The following is a 25017-nucleotide window of genomic DNA, read 5'->3' as shown; positions in this document are numbered from 1 at the left end:
GACTGGGAGAGGTTGGTGATCACTGCCAGCCTTTCCCAGGCAAATTAGACATCAGTGGCAGCTAATGAGTTAACATCCTTATTACATGTGAAAAAAAGATGTCACTACTTTCTCTTAACTGTGGTTCTGTGATGGCCTTGAAGACTTGTGATTAAGGACAGTATCCATAAAAATGATTTTTTTCTGATGAAAATATTAAATGGTTGTACCTTTATTTTTTGAGCTATTATTAGACCAATTTTACTTATTTAAAAAAACAAAGTTATCGGTGCAAATTTAGGGTGAATGACTTCACTAGCAACAGGTTGTGAGATACTGAACAATTTTGCAAGTGATACCACATGGTGGGTCCAAGTTGTTTATTGCCACTCTTAGTTGAAGTTGACTGAAAAAATGAACATAAAACAAACAGAAATACATACAGTATGTTTTTTATTTAACCAAAGCAGAATACATTTTACCTCTAATTTAAGTCTAACAGGATAACGTTTACCTCTAATCGAAGTCTAACATACAATGCAAAACGCCAGGCCCATGAAACAAGTGTTTTTGGAGGGTGATGGAATAAATTTAAGGCATCACTGTAATTTGAAAAGACTTACAATTGTAAGATTGTTGCCTGAACGTGTTCCTTCTTTTTCCAATACAACATTAAAAAAAAAATATATATATATATATATATATATATATATTGTCAATAGTTGTTCATATTGCCACTTGAATTTTTTGTAGTAGCTTTGGTCATAAATTCAGACTTTTTACCACTCAGTTGAATGAGAAAGTATCAAAACCTTTGCCTATGGGTGCACATTCGAACATGTCAGGACTGTATATTACTTCGAGAATGATCAATAAAAAAAGACAATCCACCAACTGAACTGGCCATGCTTCATCCCAAAAATGTGTTCTGACTAAAATGTTGACTTGTAACCAGTTTCCAGAACCATTTGAAAGTTTAAAATAAATCTAAACTTTAAAAATATATTAAACCAAAACAGGAAGAATTCAGAAGACACAGTTGCACACTGATGTAAAATTAACGGAGCGGAACAAAAACAATCCTTGAACATTTATTATTGGCACAAATGCTGTGAGGCTTGACAACAAGGTGATAAATGGACTCGTCAGATATTTAACTTAAGGTGCACATTATAATATGAGCATAGTCCTGCTACCTAATGTGGAAGTTGCTCAATTAGTTTTTTCGTTTGGACCCTTTGAAAAAAAGGAAAAACACAATAAAAATACAATAATGAAAAGTTAGTCTCTGACTAAATCATAACTGAGCCAGACTAACTTTGCACATGATAAAATTTTGCATTCAGTATTAGGACTGGGCAATAGTGAAACAGTCATTTTGGAAGTGTAAAAAGTAAACATATTGTCACGGACATTTCTGCTATGCACATTTCATGAATATGCCCACGCCTGATCACAAAATCAGCCATAAAGGTTTCATGATCAACGATAACAATCATAAACTCGACCAGCCCTATCTTTTGGACATGATAATGTGTCCGAGGAGTAAAACCATGTAACTCTACATAATTACCAATTAGTGAAATAGTGCTTAAAACAGCAACCAAAAGTGTACAGTGCGTTCAAAATAAAAAAGTAAAAAGTTAAAAACCCAAAACCAAACCACCCAAATACACTTCCATAAAAAGGACAGTTCTGCTCCTGTCTGAAATAAAATTGTTTTAAAACTAAGTAAGCGAGGAGGTGTTCCCTCTCAGACTGGACATCCATTAATGTCTTTTTTGCAACAATAAATGGATTTTCAACAGAGCTGCAAAAGCAAAAGAGATAACCCTAACTGCGAACTTGCTAGTCCCTACCAACTCAGTATCACAAATGTGAGCTTCAAAAGCACTGTATATCTGCTCTTCAGGTAACCTAATACTGCAGGGAGCAACAGGGGCTGTCCCAAGTCAGGAAAAAAATAGTATAAAAACAAACTAAATACAAATTAAAGCAAAAAAGGGAACAATTTCAATTAGGTGAGGCGATCGGTCAAATGTTTACAATACAACACACATATAAGACAAGAAGAAAGATGTCGCAGTTGACTGGCATCAGTTAACTAGATGTGTTGTCAGGCAGTGGTACGGGGGCTTTGGGCTCTGATTTAACCCAGCCCAATCTCTTCTTTAACAATTTGTCCTCATTGTTCAACTTGGTCCTGATGGCCGTCTTGATCAGGGTGCTGTCCACACCAAACTTGACCGAGACGTGATCTGAAAGGAAAAATGAGAACTTAATAAAGTGTGGAACAGTTTTTGAAAAATGTACAATCATTTAGGTAAAATATTTCGGTATGGTTCACGTGTCTTTTTTGGTTGGCAAGTTTGCGCAGCACGCTAAATATTGTGTGGCAAAGCAAGTCTAAGAGCATGTGTTTTGTATAGCTTTAAAAAAGATGGTAGCAGATGTGGTTGAAGAGACTAGTTCCTAAGATAAGGCGTGTGTCATAGGTACCCTTCAGGGATGCATCACCCAATCCTGCTGCAACCATGGTATGTAGGGGTTCAAAAAATAAAATATGGTCAAAAAGGATTTTTTTTTTTTTAAAGCCGGACATGCCGATTCACGTACACAGACATACTGGACTGTCTCAGAAAATTAGAATACACAATATTCTAATTTTTTGAGACAGTCCTGTGTATATATACAGGACTGTCTCAGGAAATTAGAATACACAATATTCTAATTTCCTGACTGTCTCAGGAAATTAGAATACACAATATTCTAATTTCCTGACTGTCTCAGGAAATTAGAATATTGTGTATTCTAATTTCCTGAGACAGTCCTGTATATATACACAGGACTGTCTCAAAAAATTAGAATATTGTGTATTCTAATTTCCTGAGACAGTCCAGTAGCTAAAGACAATTTGGAATGTTTAATCAGGATACCATGCATATTTTTTTGGGATGTGGCAAAAAACACACGCAGCCACGGGAAGAACATGAAAACTCAACACAAGAAGGCCGGAACTGGGATTGAATCCCCAATCCCAGAACTGTAGGTGGATGTGCTAATAACCACTGTTCGACCGTGCTGCCCTCCGAATGTGAATTATTTTTAAACAAGAATAACTTAGAAAAATGCTTGTCTATTACAGTATATGCTTCATTGAGTGAGTTCACTTAAATTCGCTCATGCTTTGTCGCTCATGCTGCCGAGAACACAATGAATGATTTGCCAAAGCCTGTGTTAATGTTAATCATAGAGCTACCGAGGATTCTCTGGCCAGATCAAAGCTACAAACCTGTCAATCATCATTAATTTTAAGTACCAAACGCCAGCTCACTGGAAAAACTGCCAAGAATAACAGTTTGGTCGCACTGCTTGGCAGAAGGGAGGGTGAGAGGATGTACGAGCATGACGGAGAAAAACAAATATATATTTTTTAAATTAAAAGCACGATCCTTTTCACCGCAATGGGCACGATTTCTGATAGCGTGATCGGATCGGGACATCCCTAGAAATAAGATTAGATAATTTTGAACCGGATTTTCAGTAGTTCTCAAAAACTGAAGCTCGCGTGTCGAGGTACCGCTGTATTAATAATCGATCACAAACATTAGTTTTGAATCATTAACTTACCGATGATGCCTCTGAGGATCTCAGGTGGGAGTTGGGGTTTGGGGAAGTCCTCCCCATTCATACTGTTCCTGCGACCCTGCAGCGAGTGTGTGGCCAGTGTCTCTCTGTCAAAAAGCATCATGAGCAGAGCTGTGGTGTACTTCTTGTAGTCTGAGATTTCGCCGATGTGCTCGTAAAGCTTCCTCGGAACGCGGATGTTTTCAGCGAGGTATAGATAATTGTTGCCATCCTGTGGATGAGAAAGCTTGAACTGGTGACAACACGCAGACTTACTGGTCCATTGACACTTATAAACGAGTGCTGACCTCAGGCTTGTCGCCCACTGCTACGATGTTGGCCTCATGCTCTGGTAAGAAGGCGACAGTTTCATCTTGAGAGTTGTGGTCCGCCATTATTGGGTCGCCGCTTTGAAGGACGTTATCCAGAGTAGCTCGGAGCTCGTGAGCCGTGTGTCGCATCTCCACCATGAGAGTGTTCATCTCTGTGCAGACCATCACACCAAGGCAAATTACCATTATGTGTTAGCATGTTGGCACCATAGGCTAGTGTATTTAATGACAACAATGAAATACAAAACCTAATTCTAATTAAGTTGGGACATAAAAGTAGTTTGCAAATTCACAATCTAAATGAATGCACAAGAAAGAAAATATAACTAATGTCCAAACTGATGAGGGGAAAAATTAGACATGTACTTGTCTTCATGTGCAAGTGTATGAAAGATTTACTTGCATTACTTCAAACTTTAGAGGCAAAATATGTTTGCGAAAGTGATGTAGTACTCATGCCAGGCCCTAGGGGGCAGTGCTATTTTACAAGGTGACAGCCAATGATGCACTTCCTTGACAACAACCTACTCAGCCTGGAAGACAACATACCCACTCAAAACAATGGCGTCTCCACGTTTTTTTCTTGCTTCAAAAGGCACAAAAATGCGAACGTTAAGTATATTTACATTAAAAATATTATAAAAACAGTAAATTAAAGCCAACGTTCTGCCATTTATGCGGTTTTGAATGTTTAGAAGTGACATGTGCGAGTGCCGATGTCAACAGAGCGAGAGCATTCCACTCTCGCTCTGTTGCTGTTGCTCTGTTGTTGTTGTTGGGGCGGAGAAATCCCTGTAATCGAAATCGTTCTGCTTTGAGGCCGGAATCAAAGGCTTGCATCTTTGCCTTTCTGTTTTTGCCATCACTATGTAAGGCGAGGCCATTCCGCAACACAGTCGTTGCGTCTTGGTGTCGCAGTGTCACCATGTAAACGGCCCAAGGAGTTTTCCAAGGAGGCGTGGCTTAGCGATAGGTCCATTGCATGCAAAGCCTCATTGCTTCGAGAAGCTTCATCTCACTATAACTACACATATGTACTTCCGAGAAATTGACCGCCAATCAGATGCAAATGTAGATACAAATGATGCCAATTGTTTGTGCTACATTTGTGCTGTAAAAAGTTTTGTTTGTGCAGCTATCATTTTAAAAATACAGTATTTACAATGCTTTCATAGGCCAATCAGCCCCCAATTTTGATGAAAAATGGCTCAAAATTGTGTCAATCGTATATGCTTCGTTTGTGCCGTAAAAAGATTAGTTTGTGCTGCTATCGTTTTTGAGACAATTTCGAGTGATGATGTCACGCAGCACCTCCATTTATTGCAAAATGGAACTGAAATGGATCCATTCATTTACTATGCTACGTTTGTGCTGTAAAAAATTTCGTTTTTGCCGTTACCTTTTCATAGATATTGAGATATTACTTTAGAGTCATGACATCATTGGCAGCTTTTCTATAACCAACTCCTGCAGCTGAGCGTACCAACTCTCTCAATAACAGAAGGTTGTCCCAACAACTAGCGCAAACGTAGCACGAACAAATGGCACCCCATTGGGTGCATATAGCAGTAAATGAGGGGCTTGAGATATTAATTTCAAGTGATGACGTGACTCGCATCTCCCCATTGACTGCAAAATGAATCCAAAAGGGTGCCATTCGTTTGTGCGACGTTTGCGCTGGTTGTTGGGAAACCCTGTTATTGAGAGAGTTGGTACGCTCCATCAGCCGTGACGGAAAGGCTGCGATTGACGTCATCACTCAAAATTAATATCTCAATATCTCAAAAACGATAACAGCACAAACCATCACAAACGAAGCATAAACGATTGACACAATTTTTAAGTTGGGGGGGCTGGTTGTCCTCAGATTGACCGATAAAAGAATTGTAAATATCTTAAAAACGATAGCGGCACAAACCCAGATAGCAGAGCGAGGTTGAAAACGAATCAACATTTCTCTATCGATATTATATCGTTGAATCAACGTTGACACCAGACATTTATTTGTCATCACTTTTGCACCCTCAATTAATGTTTTTCCAACATCGAAATCATTACAAAATCTGCACGTGATTTCAATATATATATTAGGAATATTGGAACAATGCTGAATCAATGTTTTTTCTTCATTTTCAACCATGGTGCTATTAATGCTTTCAAATATGCCTATATTTAGAGGTCCTGCATTATTTACAGACAGAAGAAACAGCTTAGTGACTCATAAAATATCATATGTAAATGATAAATTAAAAAAAATGTATAAAATTAAATAATATAATAATAAAAACAAAAATGTGGCGAGATTTCAATTTATTTTTAATTCAATCACAACAATAGAATAAACAAACATTAACGCTCAGTAAACTTTAAAACGTCAAAATTAAGCCTCCTCCTCAGTCTGACAGGATTCGCTGCGACCCTTGCCACCAACACGGTCTGGTGCATAGCGCAGCCACTTTTTCACAACAGCAGCGAACTCGTACTCTGATGCCTCCATTCCCATCTGCCTTTTCAGTGAATCTGAAGAATACAAACAAAATGCAATTCACAGTTAATTCATACCTGGATTCCAAGCAGATATCATGGATTAAAGTGGGGTAAAATGTTTTTTTGACTGAAAGACGTTTTCAGTTTTTTTTTTTCCTTTCAAACATTGCCGAGACCAAACATTGTGGGCATGATATTGTCGATATGGTATTCGAGGTGCTTAATTCAGTTTAGAGCTGAAATGAATCTCGAGCAACTCGAGTTTAAAAACTGATCCGAGTAATTTTATTCGCCTCAAGGAATCATTTAATTTTGCCAGCTATAAGCATCACGTTTTGCCCGGACTACTTTTATTGTGGGACAACGCGCTGACGCCACGTGCATATAGTAAACAGCCGCCATTATAAAACGGTAGACTTCTCAGCGCTAATAAATACTCTCCACAAACGTTACTGTCCCTTGCTCACGTAACATTAGCCCTGTGGAGGGCTCGGTTTCTATTAATTATGACTACTGTCGATGCATGGCTAACGTGTCTTACATACAGGCTTTATTTAATCTGTAAAAACCGCGCTGTAGAGGTCCCCAATGTGCTCCAATACAGCAGGTACCATACATTTATTCTGAACACTGCAAAAACTCAAAATCCAATCAGGACTTACAGTTTAGACTAACTTAAAACTTAACTGAAACTTAAAAATAGCTAGACACAAATGGAAATTCAATTGAATCACGTGGGAAAAACACCTAACTTTTAAATGATGTGTGTTATCAAGGGCAATGACATTTTCAGGTAAGAAATAAGATTTTTTTAACATCTAGAAGTTTTTGAGGGAAAGCAGTAATTTTTTTTTTTTTTTCTAGGAACATCTGAGATGCAATTGTTGGCTGTTTTCAACAGTGTGCATCAAAAATGAAGACATTGATAGACTGAAAATGGTTCAATATTAGATAAAATGTTTTGTTTTTTAATGTATATAATTGCCCTTTACCTAAAAAAAAAAATATTTTATCCGATTACTCGATTAATCGAAAGAATTTTCAGTCGAATACTCGATTACTAAAATATTCGATAGCTGCAGCCCTAATTCATTTAAGATAAATTAACTCATCTTCATTCATGGGACATTTACAATGAAGTTTTCAGTGTAAATGTATTTCAATAACTTCAACAACCTCTGCAGTAATAAACAAGAAAATATGTTATACGTGAATACGCACTTGACATTTAATTAGGGTTGGGCATCGAGCATCGATGGTCTCCGGTTCTAACACGCCAATGCTCCCGGAACTGTTCGAATTTTTCCGACCTCAGAGCGGGAAAAAATTGCTGCCGAAAACCACAAAGAAGAAGCCATAAGAAGCATGTGTTTGTGCATTGCAACTTGATTACAACCATGGACACGGTGCGGCGGTGCTCAAAAAGTTTGGCTCAAATTTACAAAAAAACAAAACAAAAACAGAAAAAAAAAAACACATTCTGCGCCGTCAGAACCAGGTACGTAAAACAATAAATTACATCAGTCTCTGCTGTCCACGTGACCCGACCCCGGATTAAGCAGTAGATGATGTTTGGAATAGTACGAGAATAAGTCGTATTATTATGTCGGGCTACGGTAGATATATGTATGTATGTATGCATGTATATTAGAGATGTCCCGATTGATCGGCATCCCGATCGATCGGGTCCGATCAAGTCATTTTCAAAGTATCAGAATCGGCAAAAAATTATCAGCCATGCCTTTTTTTTAATATATATATACTGTATATATTTTAATTAAATCGTTTTGTAATAGTATTTAACGTTCCAGTCAGTCATAATATGTTACACTCATCCAGAGTCTTTAGTTTAGGCTTATGGGAGGGTTATCAAATGTATCCCGATAACGGCGGCAATTAATTTATTAAAAAATGTGTCACGTTAAAATATTTAACGCAATTAATGTATGTGCTGGACGACCCTCTCACTCATTGTCGTGCTCAATCTGTAATGACGCCGTTTTACCTGTATATAGAGATAAAAGGCAGCGCAAAATGTGTAGAGTGAATTTTGGCAGCCTTTGGAGCCGTATTATAATTGGCTAAAGCCTTGCAATCCCTCTCCCTATGATTAGAAATATCATGGGAAGCAATGTGGGGAAGCAAGGTGGCAAATGATCTTTGTCTTAACACCTTAAGTTATTTCCCAACGCAGAGAAGATATATAGCACGACGCACAGTCATGGGTGCACTTCCTATCATGCATTTGGGATGGCCACAGTATCATTTACTGAAAGCTCAACAAATACAACAGATGGCAATATTTAGTCACAATATACCATGTCACCAGTCTTTCTATCCGTGGATCCCTCTCACAGAAAGAATGTTAATAATGTAAATGCCATCTTGAGGATTTATTGTCATAATAAACAAATACAGTACTTATGTACTGTATGTTGAATGTATATATTTGTCCGAGTTTTATTCATTTTTTTCTTAATGCATTGCCAAAATGTATATGATCGGTAAAAATTATCGGGAATGATTGGAATTGAATCGGGAGCAAAAAAAAGCAGTCGGATCGGGAAATATTGGGATCGGCAGATACTCCAACTAAAACGATCGGGATCGGATCGGGAGCAAAAAAACATGATCGGAACAACCCTAATGTATATACAGTGGGGAGAACAAGTATTTGATACACTGTCAATGGGTTTTCCCACTAGAACTAGATGCAAATTGACAGACTCGGCAGCGTTAGCACATACAGTGTATCACAAAAGTGTGGACACCCCTCGCATTTCTGCAGATATTTAAGTATATCTTTTCATGGGACAACACTGACAAAATGACACTTTGACACAATGAAAAGTAGTCTGTGTCCATCTTATATAATAGAGTCAATTTATTTTCCCCTCAAAATAACTCAAAATATAGCCATTTATATCTAAACCCTTGGCAGCAAAAGTGAGTACACCACTTTGAAAAAACGTACATCCCTAAATGTCCAAATTGAGTACTGCTTGTCATTTTCCCTCCAAAATGTCATGTGACTCGTTACAGGAGTGCTGTCAGCATTGCTGCAGAGATTAAGGAGGTGGGGGGTCAGCCTGTTAGTGCTCAGACCATACGCCGGCCGCACTGTACATCAAATTGGTGTGCATGGCTGTCACCCAGGACGAAGCTTCTTCTTTGAAGACGGTACACAAGAAAGCCCGCAAACAGTTTGCTGAAGACATGTCAACAAAGCACACGGATTACTGGAACCATGTCCTATGGTCTGATGAGTTATTTTGAGGGGGAAAAAATTAACTCAATTAAATAAGCTGCACACAGACTACTTTTCATTGTGTCAAGTGTCATTTTGTCAGTGTTGTCCCATGAACAGATATACTTAAATATCTGCAGAAATGCGAGGGGTGCACTCACTTTTGTGACACACTGTATATAGAGACCTAGTGCAAAATGACAGATTCGCCGGTGTTAGTAAACAGCCGCCATTTAGAGCAGTAGACTTCTCAGTCTAAATAGACTATATAAACAGCTACGTACTTTACGTATTGCGTTGCCGCCTCCGTTAAAATCAACAGTCTTAAAAGATCATCAAATTATAATAAATAGAAGAATTTATGCTTATGCTTCGTCGTAGCTCCCCGCTAAGGTACATGTATGGCAAAAGAATATGTGTAAATGTTTTCTCCGTGAGCTTTTGAAATATAAACATCTTTGTGAAATTGCACTCCTGTGGAAACAAACTTCATCACATTCAAGTTCAAAGACTGATATTTATAAACAAGTTGAAAATAGCCCTGTGCGAAGTTCATAAAATTTAAAAAATCATCGACAAGTTAAGACAATAATATAAACTATGCAATTTTTTTTGACCCTGCATCTTAAAATAATCAGAATCGAGAATCGTCCAGAACCGGAATAGAAACAGGGAATTGGAACCGGAATCGTTCAATTTCAAACAATGCCCAACACTACATGTAATTAGATGTGCTTGATCTGTACTTGAATATTATTATTATCATGACTATTACCACTAACACTGCTGTTGTTGTTACTTTAGTGGTAATATATAGGGCTGCAGCTATCGATTATTTTAGTAGTCGATTAATCGATGAACTACTTAGTTCGAATAATCAAGTAATCGGATAAGGAACATAAAAAATCTAAATACCTGAGCTGAGCCTCAAACAGTTTAGAAAAATAGAAAAATGAGGATTTACGTACAACAAAAGAACAATTGGCTAAATTACATATCAAAAGTCCGCTAGCTTAAATGCTAAAAATTGCTACCTTTTTTTTTTTTTTTTTTTTAAACAAGGCAAAAAAAACCCAAATGTTTCAAACACAAATGCCCAAAAAATTGCTAAATATACCTACAAACTAAATAAAAAATGCATTTAAAAAACAATAGCTCAAACAAAAACTTTGCTTATGTTGGTCTTAACAGGGAGCAGCTGGATTCAGCCATGTGAAATGTGGCAGACTTGTGGGCAGTATATCCACCCAAATCAATACAACTAAATTCAGACACTTTCAAAACAAACCATTACAACACCACTTTAACTAAATGAATACTCGAGTTAATCGATTAATAGTTGCAGCACCAATTAGATGTTTTGGAATGCCACCACATTTATTATACCAACCTACTTGATACACGGGACAGTGTTTCCTTTGTAGCACTTGACTTAAGGGAAAAAAATAGCTTAGCCCACTGTGTGTATATGGCTTAAAAACAACTCTACAAACTTTGAAGAACATGTATTAAGATTTTGACAACTAACCATATATGATTTTGCAGAGATTGGTGTCCTTGAAGGCCCTCTTCTGCTTCGCCTCTACTTTTGCCATTTTTCCTGCCCAGTTTAATTGAGAGGCTAGTTCGTTTGAGAGGGTAGTGCGTAGCATCCAGCGAACTCGCACCTCTAGTGTAGTTCCCCCAACCAAAGAGAGACGTGAGACCTGGTGATGGAAAGTATAAGATATGCAAATTACTTAAAGCTAATTAACTTTCTATACAAGATTTATTGAGTGGTTGGGAAATTGTTTCTAATACTTTAGCCTAGGGATGAGTGTGGGTTATTTTTGTGCGTACTACGGTCTGTGTTGGCTAAAGAGTCTTGGTCCAAATAATTGCTCTTAGTTAACATTTGTTGCAAAGATTCGACAATTTTAATTACCATAGCCTTTCTGGCATCAATTGATTGCAGTTTGGCCTCGGCAAAATCCAGTTCCTCCTGTGAAGTTATTGGTAAATTAAAAGGGTCAGGCAAGGGCTCCTGGCTATTCTGGCCACACTTGGATGAGAGGTAAAAGGAGTGAAAATCCTCTTTTAGTTCCTTAACCTCTTTTACCAACTCAGTCACTGTTTGTAGCAACTTCTGCAAAGTGACATCTGTTGGCAGTAAAAAAAATGTAACAAGAAAAATGATAACAATGTATATCACCAAGAGTTTGGGTCTTTGTAGAAAGCCAGGAGTGCATTATTACAAACACTAAAACACTGTAGCAAAGCTAAACGCAATTACAAATATTAACTGTAGTTTATTTTTCTACTTAATTAGTTGACAGATACATATCACCTTTAGGAGACAAATGTATTAGATGCTATATCAATTGTTCGCTGTTTGTTCTCACTTGCCTTTCAACAGCTGCATTGCCACTTTATTCTGAGGTGTCGTTGCGATTGGAACTATAGAGGAGATCAGTGAATGTTACCCGGAAAACAAGATTTTGTAATCTAGACCTTTTCATATATTCAGTGCTGGCCAAAAGTATTGGCACCCTTGCAATTCTGTCAGATAATGCTCAATTTTGTCCCAGAAAATGACTGCAATTACAAATGCTTCGGTAGTAATATCTTTATTTATTTTGCTTACAATGAAAAAACATAAAAGGGGAAAAAAAAAAAAAAACTAAATCATTATCATTTTACACAAAACTCCAAAAATGCGCCGGACAAAAGTATTGGCACCCTCAGCGTCATACTTGGTAGCATAACCTTTAGACAAAATAACTGCTAACAACCGCTTCCAGTATTCATCAATTAGTTTCTTTCTTGCTCTGCTGGAAGTTTAGACCATTCTTCTTTGCCAACTGCTCCAGGTCTCTGTGATTTGAAGGGTGCCTTCTCCAAACTGCCATTTTCAGATCTCTCCACGGGTGTTCTATGCGATTCAGGTCTGGACTCATTGCTGGCCACTTTAGACGTCTCCAGTGCTTTCTCTCAAACCATTTTCTTGCGCTTTTTGAAGTGTGTTTTGGGTCATTGTCCTGCTGGAAGACCCATGACCTCTGAGGGAGACCCACCTTTCTCACACTGGGCCATACATTATGCCGCAAAATTTGTTGGTAGTCTTCAGACTTCATAATGCCATGCACACAGTCAAGCAGTCCAGTGACAGAGGCAGCAAAGCAACCCCAAAACATCAGGGAACCTCCACCATGTTTGACTGTGGGTACCGTGTTCTTTTCTTTGAAGGCCTCGTTTTTATCCCCTGTAAACTCTTGTTGATGCCCAAAAAGCTCTACTTTTGTCTCATCTGACCAGAGAATATTCTTCCAAAACGTTTTGGCATTCTCAGGTAATTTCTGGCAAATTCCTTTTTTATGTCTTAGCGTCAGAAGTGCAGTCTTCCTGGGTATCCTACCATGGACTCCCTTTTCATTCAGATGCCGATAGATAGTTTGGGTTGACACTGTTGTACCCTCGGACTGCAGGACAGCTTGAACTTGTTTGGATGTTAGTCGAGGTTCTTTATCCACCATCCACACAATCTTTCGTTGAAATCTCTAGTCAATTTTTCTTTTCTGTCCACATCTAGGGAGGTTGGCCACAGTGTCGTGGGCTTTACACTTATTGATGACACTGCGCACGGTAGACAGAGGAGCATTCAGGTCTTTTGAGATGGACTTGTAGCCTTGAGATTGCCCATGCTTCCGCACACTTTTGCTTCTCAAGTCCTCAGTTTGTTGGTCTATTTCTTTTCTCCATGCTCAATGTGGTACACACAAGGACACAGGACAGAGGTTGAGTCAACTTTAATCCATTTTAACTGGCTAAAAGTGTGATTTATTTATTGTCACCGCCTGTTATGTGCCACAGGTAAGTAACAGGTACTTTTAATTACAGAAATTAGAGAAACATCAAATGATTTTTCAAATGGTGCCAACACTTTTGTCCGGCCCATTTTTGGAGTTTTGTGTAGAATGATAATGATTTTTTTCCCCATTCTCTTTTGTGTGTTTTCATTGCAAGCAAAATAAATGAAGATATTACTACCAAAGCATTTGTAATTGCAATAATTTTCGGGAAAAATTGAGCATTATCTGACAGAATTGCAGGGGTGCCAATACTTTTGGCCAGCACTGTATATTTGGACAAGGATTTACCTTCAGAGGATAATCCCACATGAGTGTTTTTTGGCAATGGAGAGGCCAGTATGACTTCTGGTGATTGGAAGGTCTGAGTTTTGGCATCGTGATGGAGTGGGTAATATGGCTGGGAGATAAAACCAACATGATTGGAAAGTGTTGTGAACTTGTGACTGGAGGATGGATGGAACCAGTTTAAAAAATATAATCTATAGATTATATTTACAATGAAAGATGAAAAGGGCCAGACAGCCGCAGGACGAGGACAGCGATTATATTTCTATTTAATATTTAGACATATTATATAGATTTAATATTTAGATTTAGATATAAGATTCAGATGTAAAACTTAAAATAAGTATTTAGCTCAGAATTAAACATTTAAGTGCAAGATTTATTATTAGGAAATATTTGAAATACATATATTTTTTTAAGAAACTATTTAAGTTGCTAAATATTGTGGTAAATGAGCGAAAAAAAAGTGACTCAAATTTTCACACATTTTAAATATTGTTTGGTGCTACTTTTGACAAAATGTCGCTGTTACTTTCAACATGTGTTGCTTTCCAAACGACGCCCCAGTTTCAACCCCTGTCAGGTCTTCATCAGAGTAAACAGGACGCAGACTTGAAAAGGGTTGAAACGTGTTGGTCTTCTCCCTATGTAATGAAAGACCTATTATTATCAGTTAGCTGTGCCTCAAATTCCCTAGATATCTTCTTTACTGGTTATGGATAAGTGGCACAGCTATGAATGAAGTCTATCAGGGCAGATAAAATATTTTAAGCCAATGTGTTTTAGCTTGGTGATTTGAAAGCTGTCATTTAATTCCCAAACTCTCAAACACCCTACATTTGTCGATAGTAGAGGATTCTGTAAGAAAGACTCAATGCAGTTAAACTTTTGATATATCACAGATGCTTCATTGCCTACTTTTAAAATGTTTTTTTTTTTTTTTTTACAGCAGCAATGTTTTTATTCTGACACAGCTATTCCCATAGCCAAGCGTGGGCAATGTGTACTTCCGTGTCATAAATTTTCTGTACTGCTCTACGTAGCCAATGTGAGGAAGCGTTGGACCAACATAATGCAAGTTAAACAATCTTGGTCTTCCTTGCAAGTCTGAGGCCTCTTCATAAGGCATCTTCTGGCCCCTTTCACACACATATCATGATAAATTCCTCTGTAACGTAACACGGGATTTACTCGCGTCATTGCTTTCACGCATGGAGAGATATCCCGTGAATGACACAGGTTGGACACTTTCACTGACTTGTCCCGTGTTGCCCACTGGCGCTCTCTGCGCGGGGCAATTTTGTCATTTTTGGTCTGCATCAGCTGTCAAATTCTGTTGGTCAGATCCTGTTTTGTTACAGAGCCGATTCTGGGAGCATTACTGACGTCGTAACTGCAGCCAATTCAAGATCATAAAGACTGTATTTAAGCCCAGGCGATCTAAGAGAAGGGTGCCGAGATATTAACTTGCTGGGCGCCATTTGACATCTTCTACTCTCGAATTTCGTGCATTTGCTAGCTTGTTCGTCTGCCGCCCTTGTTTTGAAATCCCCTATGCTGTGCTGGTATTTGAGTGTATTTGTTTTGTTGTCTTATTGGCTCTCTGCTTATCGCTTAGGTTAATATTATTGATCCCCGTCGACCTACTGTCACTGACCCATTGTGTTATTCCCCCATTTCCGCGATTGTGTGTATTTTTGTTTGTATTTAATAAACCCTTGAACACATCCCTCTGTTGTTTTTTGCATTGAAGTACAACCTTGTTTCTGCAGTTGCGGACCGTAACATCGGCAACAGAATAAACCAAACATTTCCAAAGATGGACGATGGACTCTCTTCCTCGGCTGTACGATCCAATAGAAATGTAATTTCGTTATGTTGTCAGTTTAATTTGACCTATTTCCAGCTTACTATGTTGATAATTGTGATGTTTGTTTACCGCTTTTCATCTTACTGCGAAGAAAAAGGAAGCGACGATCAGCTCGCCATGATATTTATGTCATCAGCCATCATGCTATGACTCAGGAATTTAACGTCTGCTTTCACGCACACAGCTTCTCTGGAATGTCCAGGACATTATACTAAGACGCGACTCAGATGTCCATTCTCCAACTTGAACACAATTGTCACAGCCTGAATAGCCATTATGCCCCTTGACATTTTTAAGAAATGCTCGTGCAGGTGCATCGCATACAAAGGAACAGAACAGACTTCAGTCAAGCTTTTCTTGCCACTAAAGCAAATGCCATTATTTAGAATGTCACGGAGCTCTTCAATAAATGGGCCTAGGCACTATGCAACACTTTGAGGTCTGTTAAAGTCACAGAAGAGGCCAACAATGAATGGAGTTTTAATGTAGTCTGTTAGTTGTTGCAAGAATTGAAGTTTGCTACTCTTAAACAATGGTAAGCCATTTATATTTAATTGCAACTTCACTGTTGTCAGATTGGCTGACAATTTCAACGTTTGAAGACGTGACAACAACCCTTTCGCAAAGCCAAAATGGTAATATTCACCACCCTCAATCTTCGCTGTTTTTACTGACTCTTGCATTTTAAATATTGTCCCGGCGTCCTTGGGCAAACCTGAGTGAAAAGCCCGCTGAATGCTTAAAAGCTCCGTTAATGCCACAAAAGACACAGAAAGTGTAGTGGCCCAGAATCTTTAACTTGTGATCAAAAAATCCACACTTGGAGTAACAGCCTCAATATCCACCTCTTCTTTATCCTCAGCATCATCAACATCTAATGTTGCAAAGCAGCCATCATCCTCAAAGTCATTATTGACTGAAGTAGGCCTAGGACCATTGTCTTCAACTGGAATGTCCAGTAGTGAACTTGTTTTGGAGACATCCATCTCTTCTGGTTAGGTTAGAGTTCGGCTTCATGTTCACCGTCCTTTGAGGCATTGTTTTATTTCCTCATACTTTTCTCAAATTGTTGTAGTATATCTGTCTCTGTGGCCTTCAGCATAGATTTAAATTTACATCTTTTTGACCAACGCGACGCCATTTTGTACTGTATGTGTCTGTGTGCTTGTGTGTGTAGATTATAAAAATGTGCAAGAATAATGATTAATATTACAGCACAAATGTAATAGCTAGGAAAGGTGCACTGCTGAGTAGTGTAACTAAACCTTTTGCTGCAGTTCCTCGATATCTGGAGAGAGAGAATATGAATAGTCAGTAAACAGGAATGCCTGCAAACAGCCTAAACAGGTCAAACGATTCTTTCAGATTGGGAACTGCTCCGGTGGTCTTTTCTGGCCATAGCAGATTACATTTTGTTGTAACATGCATTAAAAAGACTGTAAATTTAACATAAAAACTGCAAAATTCCTACAGAAAAATATTGTTGACCACACTACATTTATGATTTGTTAAAATCTATGGTGCAACGATTACTCGATTAACTTGAGCAATTCGATTAGAAAAAAGATTCGAATTAAATTTTGCTGCTTCGAGTATTCGTTTAATCAAAGTGGCATTGTAATGGTTTGTTTCGAAAGTGTTTGCATTTAGTTTTAATGATTTGGGTGGATAAACTGCCCTCTAGTGGCAACAGTGAATATGACAACTCATTTCACATGGCTGAATCCAGCTGCTCCCTGTTAAGATCAACATAAGCTAAGTTTATGTTCGAGCTATTATTTTTCAATGCATTCGTAATTTAGTTTATCATTATATTTAGCCGTTTTTTTTTTTTTGTGGGAATATGTGTTTGAACTATTTTTTAAGACCATTGTTTAAAAAAAAAAAAAAAAAAAAAAAACATTTTGTAGCATTTTAGCTAGCGGACGTTTGCTAATTCTAAGTTCGCCAATTGTTCTTTTGTTGTACTTAAATCATTTTTTAATAACGTTTGAGGCTCAGGTATTTTATTTTTTTAAGTTCCTTATCCGATTACTCGATTATTCGAACTGACTACTTCATCGATTAATCGATAACTAAAATAATCGATAGCTGCAGCGCTATTAAAATCACAGTGAACCTAAATAAGCTATTACATGGACTGTTCTTGTACAACAAAAATATTGGTTATAATCAGATGTGTTTGTTAAAACACAACAAAACGATTGTTAATTTCACATACAAATATAAAGCAGTAGTTCTTGTCATTGGCCTTTAACTTGTTTTGAAAAAGTTTTATAGTAGTTTTTAATAATTGAAAGTCACTCTTGTTGAGACATTGGAATTACTTACAATTATGCTTTCATACTTTCAACAAAAGAAAAAAATTCTGCTCGCCAGAAATTAGATGAAAATGTTTTCACATTAGTTTTCATTGAGAGGTTGTACAGAGTGGAGAAGCTGCAATGTCATTATTCCCACTCAATTGTGGTGCGATTGTGAGTGCGAATGGTGGTCGGTCTCTATGTGGGCCCTATGACTGACTGGCGACCAGTTTATGGTGTTGTCTACCTTTTGCTTGATGTGGGCCCCAACACCCTGCTGTTTATCTTACCATTAGTTTATGCATACTAAGTAATTATGACTTGCAAAAACACAGGAAACTACAGGAAATTGGCTAATTATTTACAACAAAATTAACACATTTTTGGTAGACTTGACAGTTTTCTCATGTGATTTTACTCACTGTACACAGTATCATTAAATTTATCTACAGCGCTGCTGTATTTTTACAGAATATTTTCACAACCACAGCTGCCAACTTTTTTTTTGGTAAAAAAAACTTGATTGTTTTTCTTTGTTAAACAATGTACTGTATATATCTACCGTAATAGGCTAGAAAAGATTGTCTGGAAATGTATGAAGCCTACGTGCACATATATATATATATATATTTTTTTTTTGCCGGCTACCGTTTAACACAACATCAAAAAGTAGTTCTGCTCTACTTTAGAAAGATATTTTTACAACCTGCACTTCCCCTATTGAATTTAAACTAGTTACAATGGCGACTGTATTAGAGCGTCCAAATTTTGTGACGGGATGGCTGATTTGGTTAGTTAACATACTTTAGTGTTTTGTGGTGAAGTGAGTTTCTCAACCAAGATCAAACCAAATTAGGGCTACATGTGGGAACAGAGCTAGCTAGCTAGTTACAATGGGAAAATTACATTGTGTGTGTGAATGTCTTGGTGTTCAATAAATTAATTTAAACTAGGCTTGATTGTGTAACATCTAGCTATTTTAGCACTTTAATTGGAAAAAAAAGTTCGTTTGCCTGAACTAAGTTCGACTTAGCTAACATCCAAGCTAAGTAGGTCTTCGCTAGTATGCCAATCACAGCAAATGCAGTTTCTTACAATTTCAACAACTTTGTCACTTTGTGTCGGCAAAGTGTTTCATGTCCAAGTAATAATGACAAACATGGTTCATTCTGCCGTAAGATATAATTGATGTTAAAGGCTCCAAAGAAGATTAACAGGCTTACCTTAAGATGGCTATCCTTAAATGAGGCGTTTCCAGTGGAGTTTGCCCGAGGTGATTTGCCGTCTTCCCAGTCAACCAAAACGCAACTATTTTTCGACCATAACTCCCGCTCATCCATAATTCGATGACTTTTCAATCACATTTCAACGTCAATCATAAATCTTTCGTCAACATCCATCAACTACAAAACAATGTTAACCAAACCATCACCTGACATACAGTGGTATGGAAAAAGTATCTGAACCTTTTCAAATTTCTCACATTTCTGCATAAAATCACCATCAAATGTGATATGATCTTTGTCAAAATCACACAGATGAAAAAACTGTCTGCTTTAACTAAAACCATCCAAACATTTATAGGTTTTCATATTTTATTGAGGACAGCATGCAAACAATGACAGAAGGGGGAAAAATAACTAAGTGAACCCGCTGCCTAAGGAGATCTAAAGAGCAATTGAAACCAATTTTTACCAAAGAATTTAAGTCAGGTGTGTGCCCGATCACTGATGAGTGGTTTAAAACTGCCCTGCCCACTATAAAACACACATCTGGTAAGAATTTTCTCATTAAAAAGCATTGTCTGAGGTGCATCATGGCTCGGTCAAAAGAGCTGTCTGAAGACCTGCGATCAAGGATTGTTGATTTGTATAAAGCTGGAAAAGGATAAAAAAAATCATGTATAAAAGTCTGGATTTTCATCAGTCGACAGTCAGAGAAGTTGTCTACAAACGGAGAGTTTGGCACTGTTGCTTCTCTCCCAAGGAGTGGCCGTCCAACAAAGATGATGCCAAGAGTTTAGCGCAGAATACTCAGAGAGGTAAAAAAAGAACCCAAGAGTGTCTGCTTAAGATTTACAGAAACAGTCCAATATCGCTGTGCACACAACAACCATGTGTAAAACTATGGTCAAGAACGGTGTTCACGGCCGTCTTAAAAAAAACATTGTTGCTCGTTTAATGTTCACAAAAAGGCACTTGGAGACTCCACAGAAGTTGTGGCAAAATATGTTTGGGACTGATGAAACCAAAATTGAATTGTTTGGGAGTAACACACAATGTCATGTGTGGAGGAAAAATTGAACAGCTCACCAACATCAACACCTCATCCCCGAAAATATATACGTTCTGGAGTGGCCAAATCAAAGTCCAGATTTGAACCCCATTGAGATGCTCTGGCATGATTGAAAGACATCGATTCATGACAGACATCCCAGGAATGTGACTGAACTACAGCAGTTTTGTAGAGAAGAATGGGCCAAGATTAGTCCTGATCGATGTGGCAAACTGATCTGCAGCTACAGGAAGTGTCTGGTTGAAGTTACTGCTGCCAAAGGGGTGGGCCAAAAAATATTAAATGTGATGGTTCACTTATTTTTTTCCCCTTCTTTCATTGTTTGCATGCATCCTCATTAAAATATGAAAACCTATAAATGTTTGGGTGGTTTCAGTTAAAGCAGATACTGTTTTTTCATCTGTGTGATTTTGACAAAGATCAGATCACATTTGATGGTGATTTTATGCAGAAATGTGAGAAATTCCAAAAGGTTCATATACTTTTTCATACAACTGTACTTTAAAACAATGTTGCTTCAATGTCACTGTCAGGTGTCATCGGTATTTGCGACATTGATTCCAAATTGGTTATTGTCGAAAATTTCGATGTCAACTAGTGCTGAACGATATTGAAAAAAAAACTTACATTGAGACTTTTTGGGGGTTTGCAATATATTACAAAATATATTGCAATATTAAAACTAGAAGAATTTTCAACAGATGACTTGAATTGCTCGGTTTGGGAAGACTTTGGTTGACCGTGTTTTTGTATTGCATTCAGTATTTTATTAGATTGTTTTTCCCGCAGTTTCCCACTTGTTTTTCTCTTTAATCCTTGCATTCTTAATTTTTCTCTTTATTTTATATTCTTTAAATTTTCATTTTCTTTATTATAAAAATGTTAACTTATTTTTTTAAATTTTGTATTGTTGCATTGTAGATTTATGGTGCTTCAATTTAATTGTATTTGTTATTTATTTATTTAAGAACAGAAAGGGCAAAAAATCGTGGCTAAGTGGGCTTATCTGTTAACGATGAAAATTGCTTTATATAAAAGGGATTCAGGAAGTAATTTCTCAGCACACTTGCTGCGTTTATGAAGAAACCAGAAGTTTATGTGCTAATAATAAAAATCATCGCACATCCTGCAAAAGGACTATTGCATGTGCACATCACAATGGCGAAATTCAAACGATATATACTGTGCAGGCCTAATGCATAAACGGGTCACATCCGTCAGCCACTGCGCAACGCCTTCAAGTAGGGGGCTGTCCTATAGTCCACTTCAATTATTCGCAGTCGGTCGCAGTTAGTCAACACATGCAGGGACCCAACGTCAGATTTAGGTTGAAAAAGTACGAAAGCTGTACCGCATAAAAACAGGAAGGATTGTCTCAGGAGGGATTTGTTTGAGGATTCAAGGTAATTCTTATATTTTTCGTAACATGCATGCATATTGAACCGTTGTGAAAAAAAATTAATGGGAGAAAGTAGCCGCTATAGCATTCGGATTATACTTCGCATTATTTACGTAAAAGTTGCTAGCTGCACGTTTCTTTGCTTTTAGTATTTTCAACTGAAAAAGCTTTGTTGACATATGGTGGCCGCTAATTTACTTACTGACTAGCCTCATGGTTTGCAATATTTACGTAAAATAAATGCTACCTCCACGTTTTTTTTTTTTTTTGCTTTTAACCAAGAATCGAGACTGTTTTACGTCCATATCTATAAAGAATTCAGGGACTTAAGCATAATTCACTAGAATTTTTAATGGAAAAAGCTTTTTTTTTTACATTAGGCGGCCGCTAATTTCCTTACTGACTAGCCTCATAGTTTGCAATATCGCAATATTTACGTAAAATAAATGCTACCTGCACGTTTTTTTTTTTTTGCTTTTAACCAAGAATCGAGACAGTTTTACGTCCATATCTATAAAGAATTCAGGGATTTAAGCATTATTCACTAGAATTTTCAACGGAAAAAGCTCTTTGTTTACATTAGGCGGCCGGTAATTTCCTTACCGACTTGCCTCGTAGTTTGCAATATGTACGGAAAATAAATGCTATATGCGCGGTTTTTTGCTTTTAACTAAGGATCGAGACTGTTTTATATACATATCTTTATTCACAAAAATTTTCAACAGAAATAGCTCTTTGTTTACATATGGCGGCCACTAATTTCCTTACGGACTAGCCTCATAATCTGCAATATTTATGTAAAATAAATGCTCCCTGCACGCTTTTTTTTTTTTTTTTTGCTTTTAACTAGGGCTGTCAAACGATTAAAAATTTTAATCGAGTTAATTACAGCTTAAAAATTAATTAATTGTAATTAATCGTAATTAATCCAATTCAAACCATCTATAAAATATGCCATATTTTTCTGTAAATTATTGTTGGAATGGAAAGCTAAGACACAAGATGGATATATACATTCAACATACGGTACATAACTACTGTATTTGTTTATTATAACAATAAATCAACAAGATGGCATTGACATTATTAACATTCTGTTAAAGCGATCCATGGATAGAAAAACCTGTAATTCTTAAAAGATAAATATTAGTACAAGTTATAGAAATTTCATATTAAAACCCCTCTTAATGTTTTCGTCTTAATAAAATTTGTAAAATTTTCAATCAAAAAATAAACTAGTAGCCCGCCATTGTTGATGTCAATAATTACACAATGCTCATGGCTGCTTAAGCCCATAAAATCAGTCGCACCCAAGTGCCAGCAGAGGACGACAAATTCCAAAAAACACAAGTAACAAGTGGACATTGCACTGTGCTCTCATTTTAATCTGTTTGAGCGGGGCAAGTGCGTTAATTGCGTCAAATATTTTAACGTGATGAATTAAAAGAATTAATTACTGCCCGTGAACGCGATATTTTGACAGCCCTACTTTTAACCAAGAATAGAGACTGTTTTACGTCCATATCTATAAAGAATTCAGGGATTTAGGTATTTATTCACAAGAATTTTCAACGGAAAAAGCTCTTTGTCTGTGTTTCCACTCGGTCAGCTTTGACGGAGATTAGTCCCCCTATGAATCGGCCCCACTCCCCGTGTCCCATCAATACATTATGCTATATGCATTATGTCTATGCCTAATGTCAACCATACTTATGATTTTGATGGAAAATGTTTATTCAACATCAGTTTCTTTTCTGGGTTGTTAGCGGAAGAAGTCTGGACTACATGAATATGTTTTTGCTCTGGTTAATGGTTACCAAAACCTTATGCCAGGGGTCCCCAAACTTTTTCCTGTGAGGGCCACATGACTTTTCCCTTCTCTGATGAGGGGCTGATCATCAGTTTGTAACAGAAAAAGTGTGACGATTGCAGCAGTGCCTAAATGTAAAAATTGATTGTTTTTCAGAAAGCCACAATTAAATAACCCTTTCTGGATTCTTCACGGAAAGTAAGTAAATAAAATAAAAATAATAGTAACATAATATAATATAATAATAAATAATAATAACACTATTAATTAAATAGATAATAACCAAATAACCCTGTCTGGGTTCTTCACAGAAAAAAGCCAGGAAATAAATAACACTATATCCGCCCGCGGGCCGTAGTTTGGGGACCCCTGCCTTATGCCATTCAAAAAAACGAGTTCTTTTTACTAATTGACAATGAGTACCTACACGGGTTGCATTTGAGTTGCAAACATCCTATGCATTTTTTCCAATAACAAATCAGCTGTGGCAAAGTGAGATTAGAACATTCAGGGGTATCCTCATTCCCCACCTCACAAGCAAAAACAAACAAGTGAAATTTTTGTTTGGTCCACATACCTTTCATCTGCCTAAGTTCTCTTTCTGCCAGAATTCGACACCTTCGTTCATATTTGAGTTGGGCCTGTAGCTGTTCAATCTTCATCAGCAGACTGATGGTGTCCGTTCGGATGCCTTCACTTGCTTCCTCTTCAAGATCCTCAAAGTCCTGCTGTAACACGAGAAGAAATAACGCTTGTAGTGAGGAAAAAGTACACACGGTGTGTGTGTGCAGCGTGAAAGAAAAACGTAATCTACCTCGGTGTGGAGGAAAGGAGAGTAAGTTGACTCGGTCAAATTCATTGGACCAGCCTCCATTGGGACCGTGTTGATCTTTAGCATCTTAATCGGCGTTGGGGATGCAGTCGCCCCCGCCTCTCTCTTAGGTGGCATGAGGGTCCAAGGAAAATCTGGAGAGGGAACACACATTTTGTAATGCTAGGCAAAGAAAACCGTCTCCAACTTTCAGCCGCGGAGGGAGGCGAAAATGGAAAGTTAGTTCACGCCGAGTCCTCAGCTCGACCCCTCCGCTGCCCACTTGGCTCACTCGCCGTCATAAACACTAACTATGCGAGTCAGGAGCAAATAAATTCGCTTTCTAATGAAACCAATGTTGAAATCAACCTCACCTGGTCACTCAGCGTGTAGCGAGGAATTAAAGTGTAAAGAAACCCACTGAGGACAAAGGCAGTGCAAAATATGCAAATACTGCGTAGTAGAGGAAGTAGCAGTACTACTGCAGTACTACAGTACCTGGAGCCCGGTGTGATTCTATGAAAGTTTCACAAGCAGCTCGAAAGCTTTTGAAGCTAACTTTTAAAGGCAAAATCCTTTTATTTGTTTTTAACAGATGTAGTAAGACTGTTCCTGTTATACCTATTGTTTGATTATTTTATTTAATATGTGGAACGCAGTCGGGACTCATTTTTCTCTGAGGGACGTATTTTTCCTCAGGACTATTTCCTGCTATTCCTCCCAA

General features: G+C 37.6%; 1 protein-coding gene across 8 annotated transcripts; it reads right to left on the bottom strand.

Moving 5' to 3' along the window:
- Positions 1-253: 253 nt before the first annotated feature.
- Positions 254-24953, bottom strand: LOC130922003 (uncharacterized). Of its 8 annotated transcripts, none has more exons than XM_057846435.1 (9): positions 24792-24953; positions 24297-24448; positions 24060-24210; positions 16941-16963; positions 13809-13917; positions 12058-12108; positions 11597-11811; positions 11201-11378; positions 4104-6458 (listed from the first exon to the last, which is right to left on the bottom strand). In XM_057846435.1, the coding sequence occupies exons 2-9, from the start codon at positions 24429-24431 to the stop codon at positions 6319-6321; spliced, it is 1002 nt and encodes a 333-aa protein (XP_057702418.1). In that variant the 5' UTR covers positions 24432-24448; positions 24792-24953; the 3' UTR covers positions 4104-6318. The 8 variants fall into 8 exon arrangements, with proteins under 8 accessions (XP_057702422.1, XP_057702418.1, XP_057702417.1 ...); XM_057846434.1 differs by having other exon boundaries at positions 24668-24801; XM_057846436.1 differs by having other exon boundaries at positions 24060-24207; positions 24668-24801.
- Between the last annotated feature and the right edge of the window lie 64 nt (positions 24954-25017).

The sequence above is a fragment of the Corythoichthys intestinalis genome, chromosome 9 (genome assembly GCF_030265065.1).
Source record: "Corythoichthys intestinalis isolate RoL2023-P3 chromosome 9, ASM3026506v1, whole genome shotgun sequence".
Taxonomy (NCBI): domain Eukaryota; kingdom Metazoa; phylum Chordata; class Actinopteri; order Syngnathiformes; family Syngnathidae; genus Corythoichthys; species Corythoichthys intestinalis.
This window is presented reverse-complemented; position numbering and strand designations above follow the sequence as displayed.

Bases quoted from the DNA above. Each gene is read 5' to 3' on its own strand.
- LOC130922003 (XM_057846435.1), bottom strand. From the start codon at position 24,431: ATGCCACCTAAGAGAGAGGCGGGGGCGACTGCATCCCCAACGCCGATT. The intron at 24,211-24,296 runs GTAGATTACGTT...CTCGTGTTACAG, and splicing joins CTCCTTTCCTCCACACCGAG to CAGGACTTTGAGGATCTTGA. The intron at 11,812-12,057 runs GCAAGTGAGAAC...TACTGCCAACAG, and splicing joins GGCAATGCAGCTGTTGAAAG to ATGTCACTTTGCAGAAGTTG.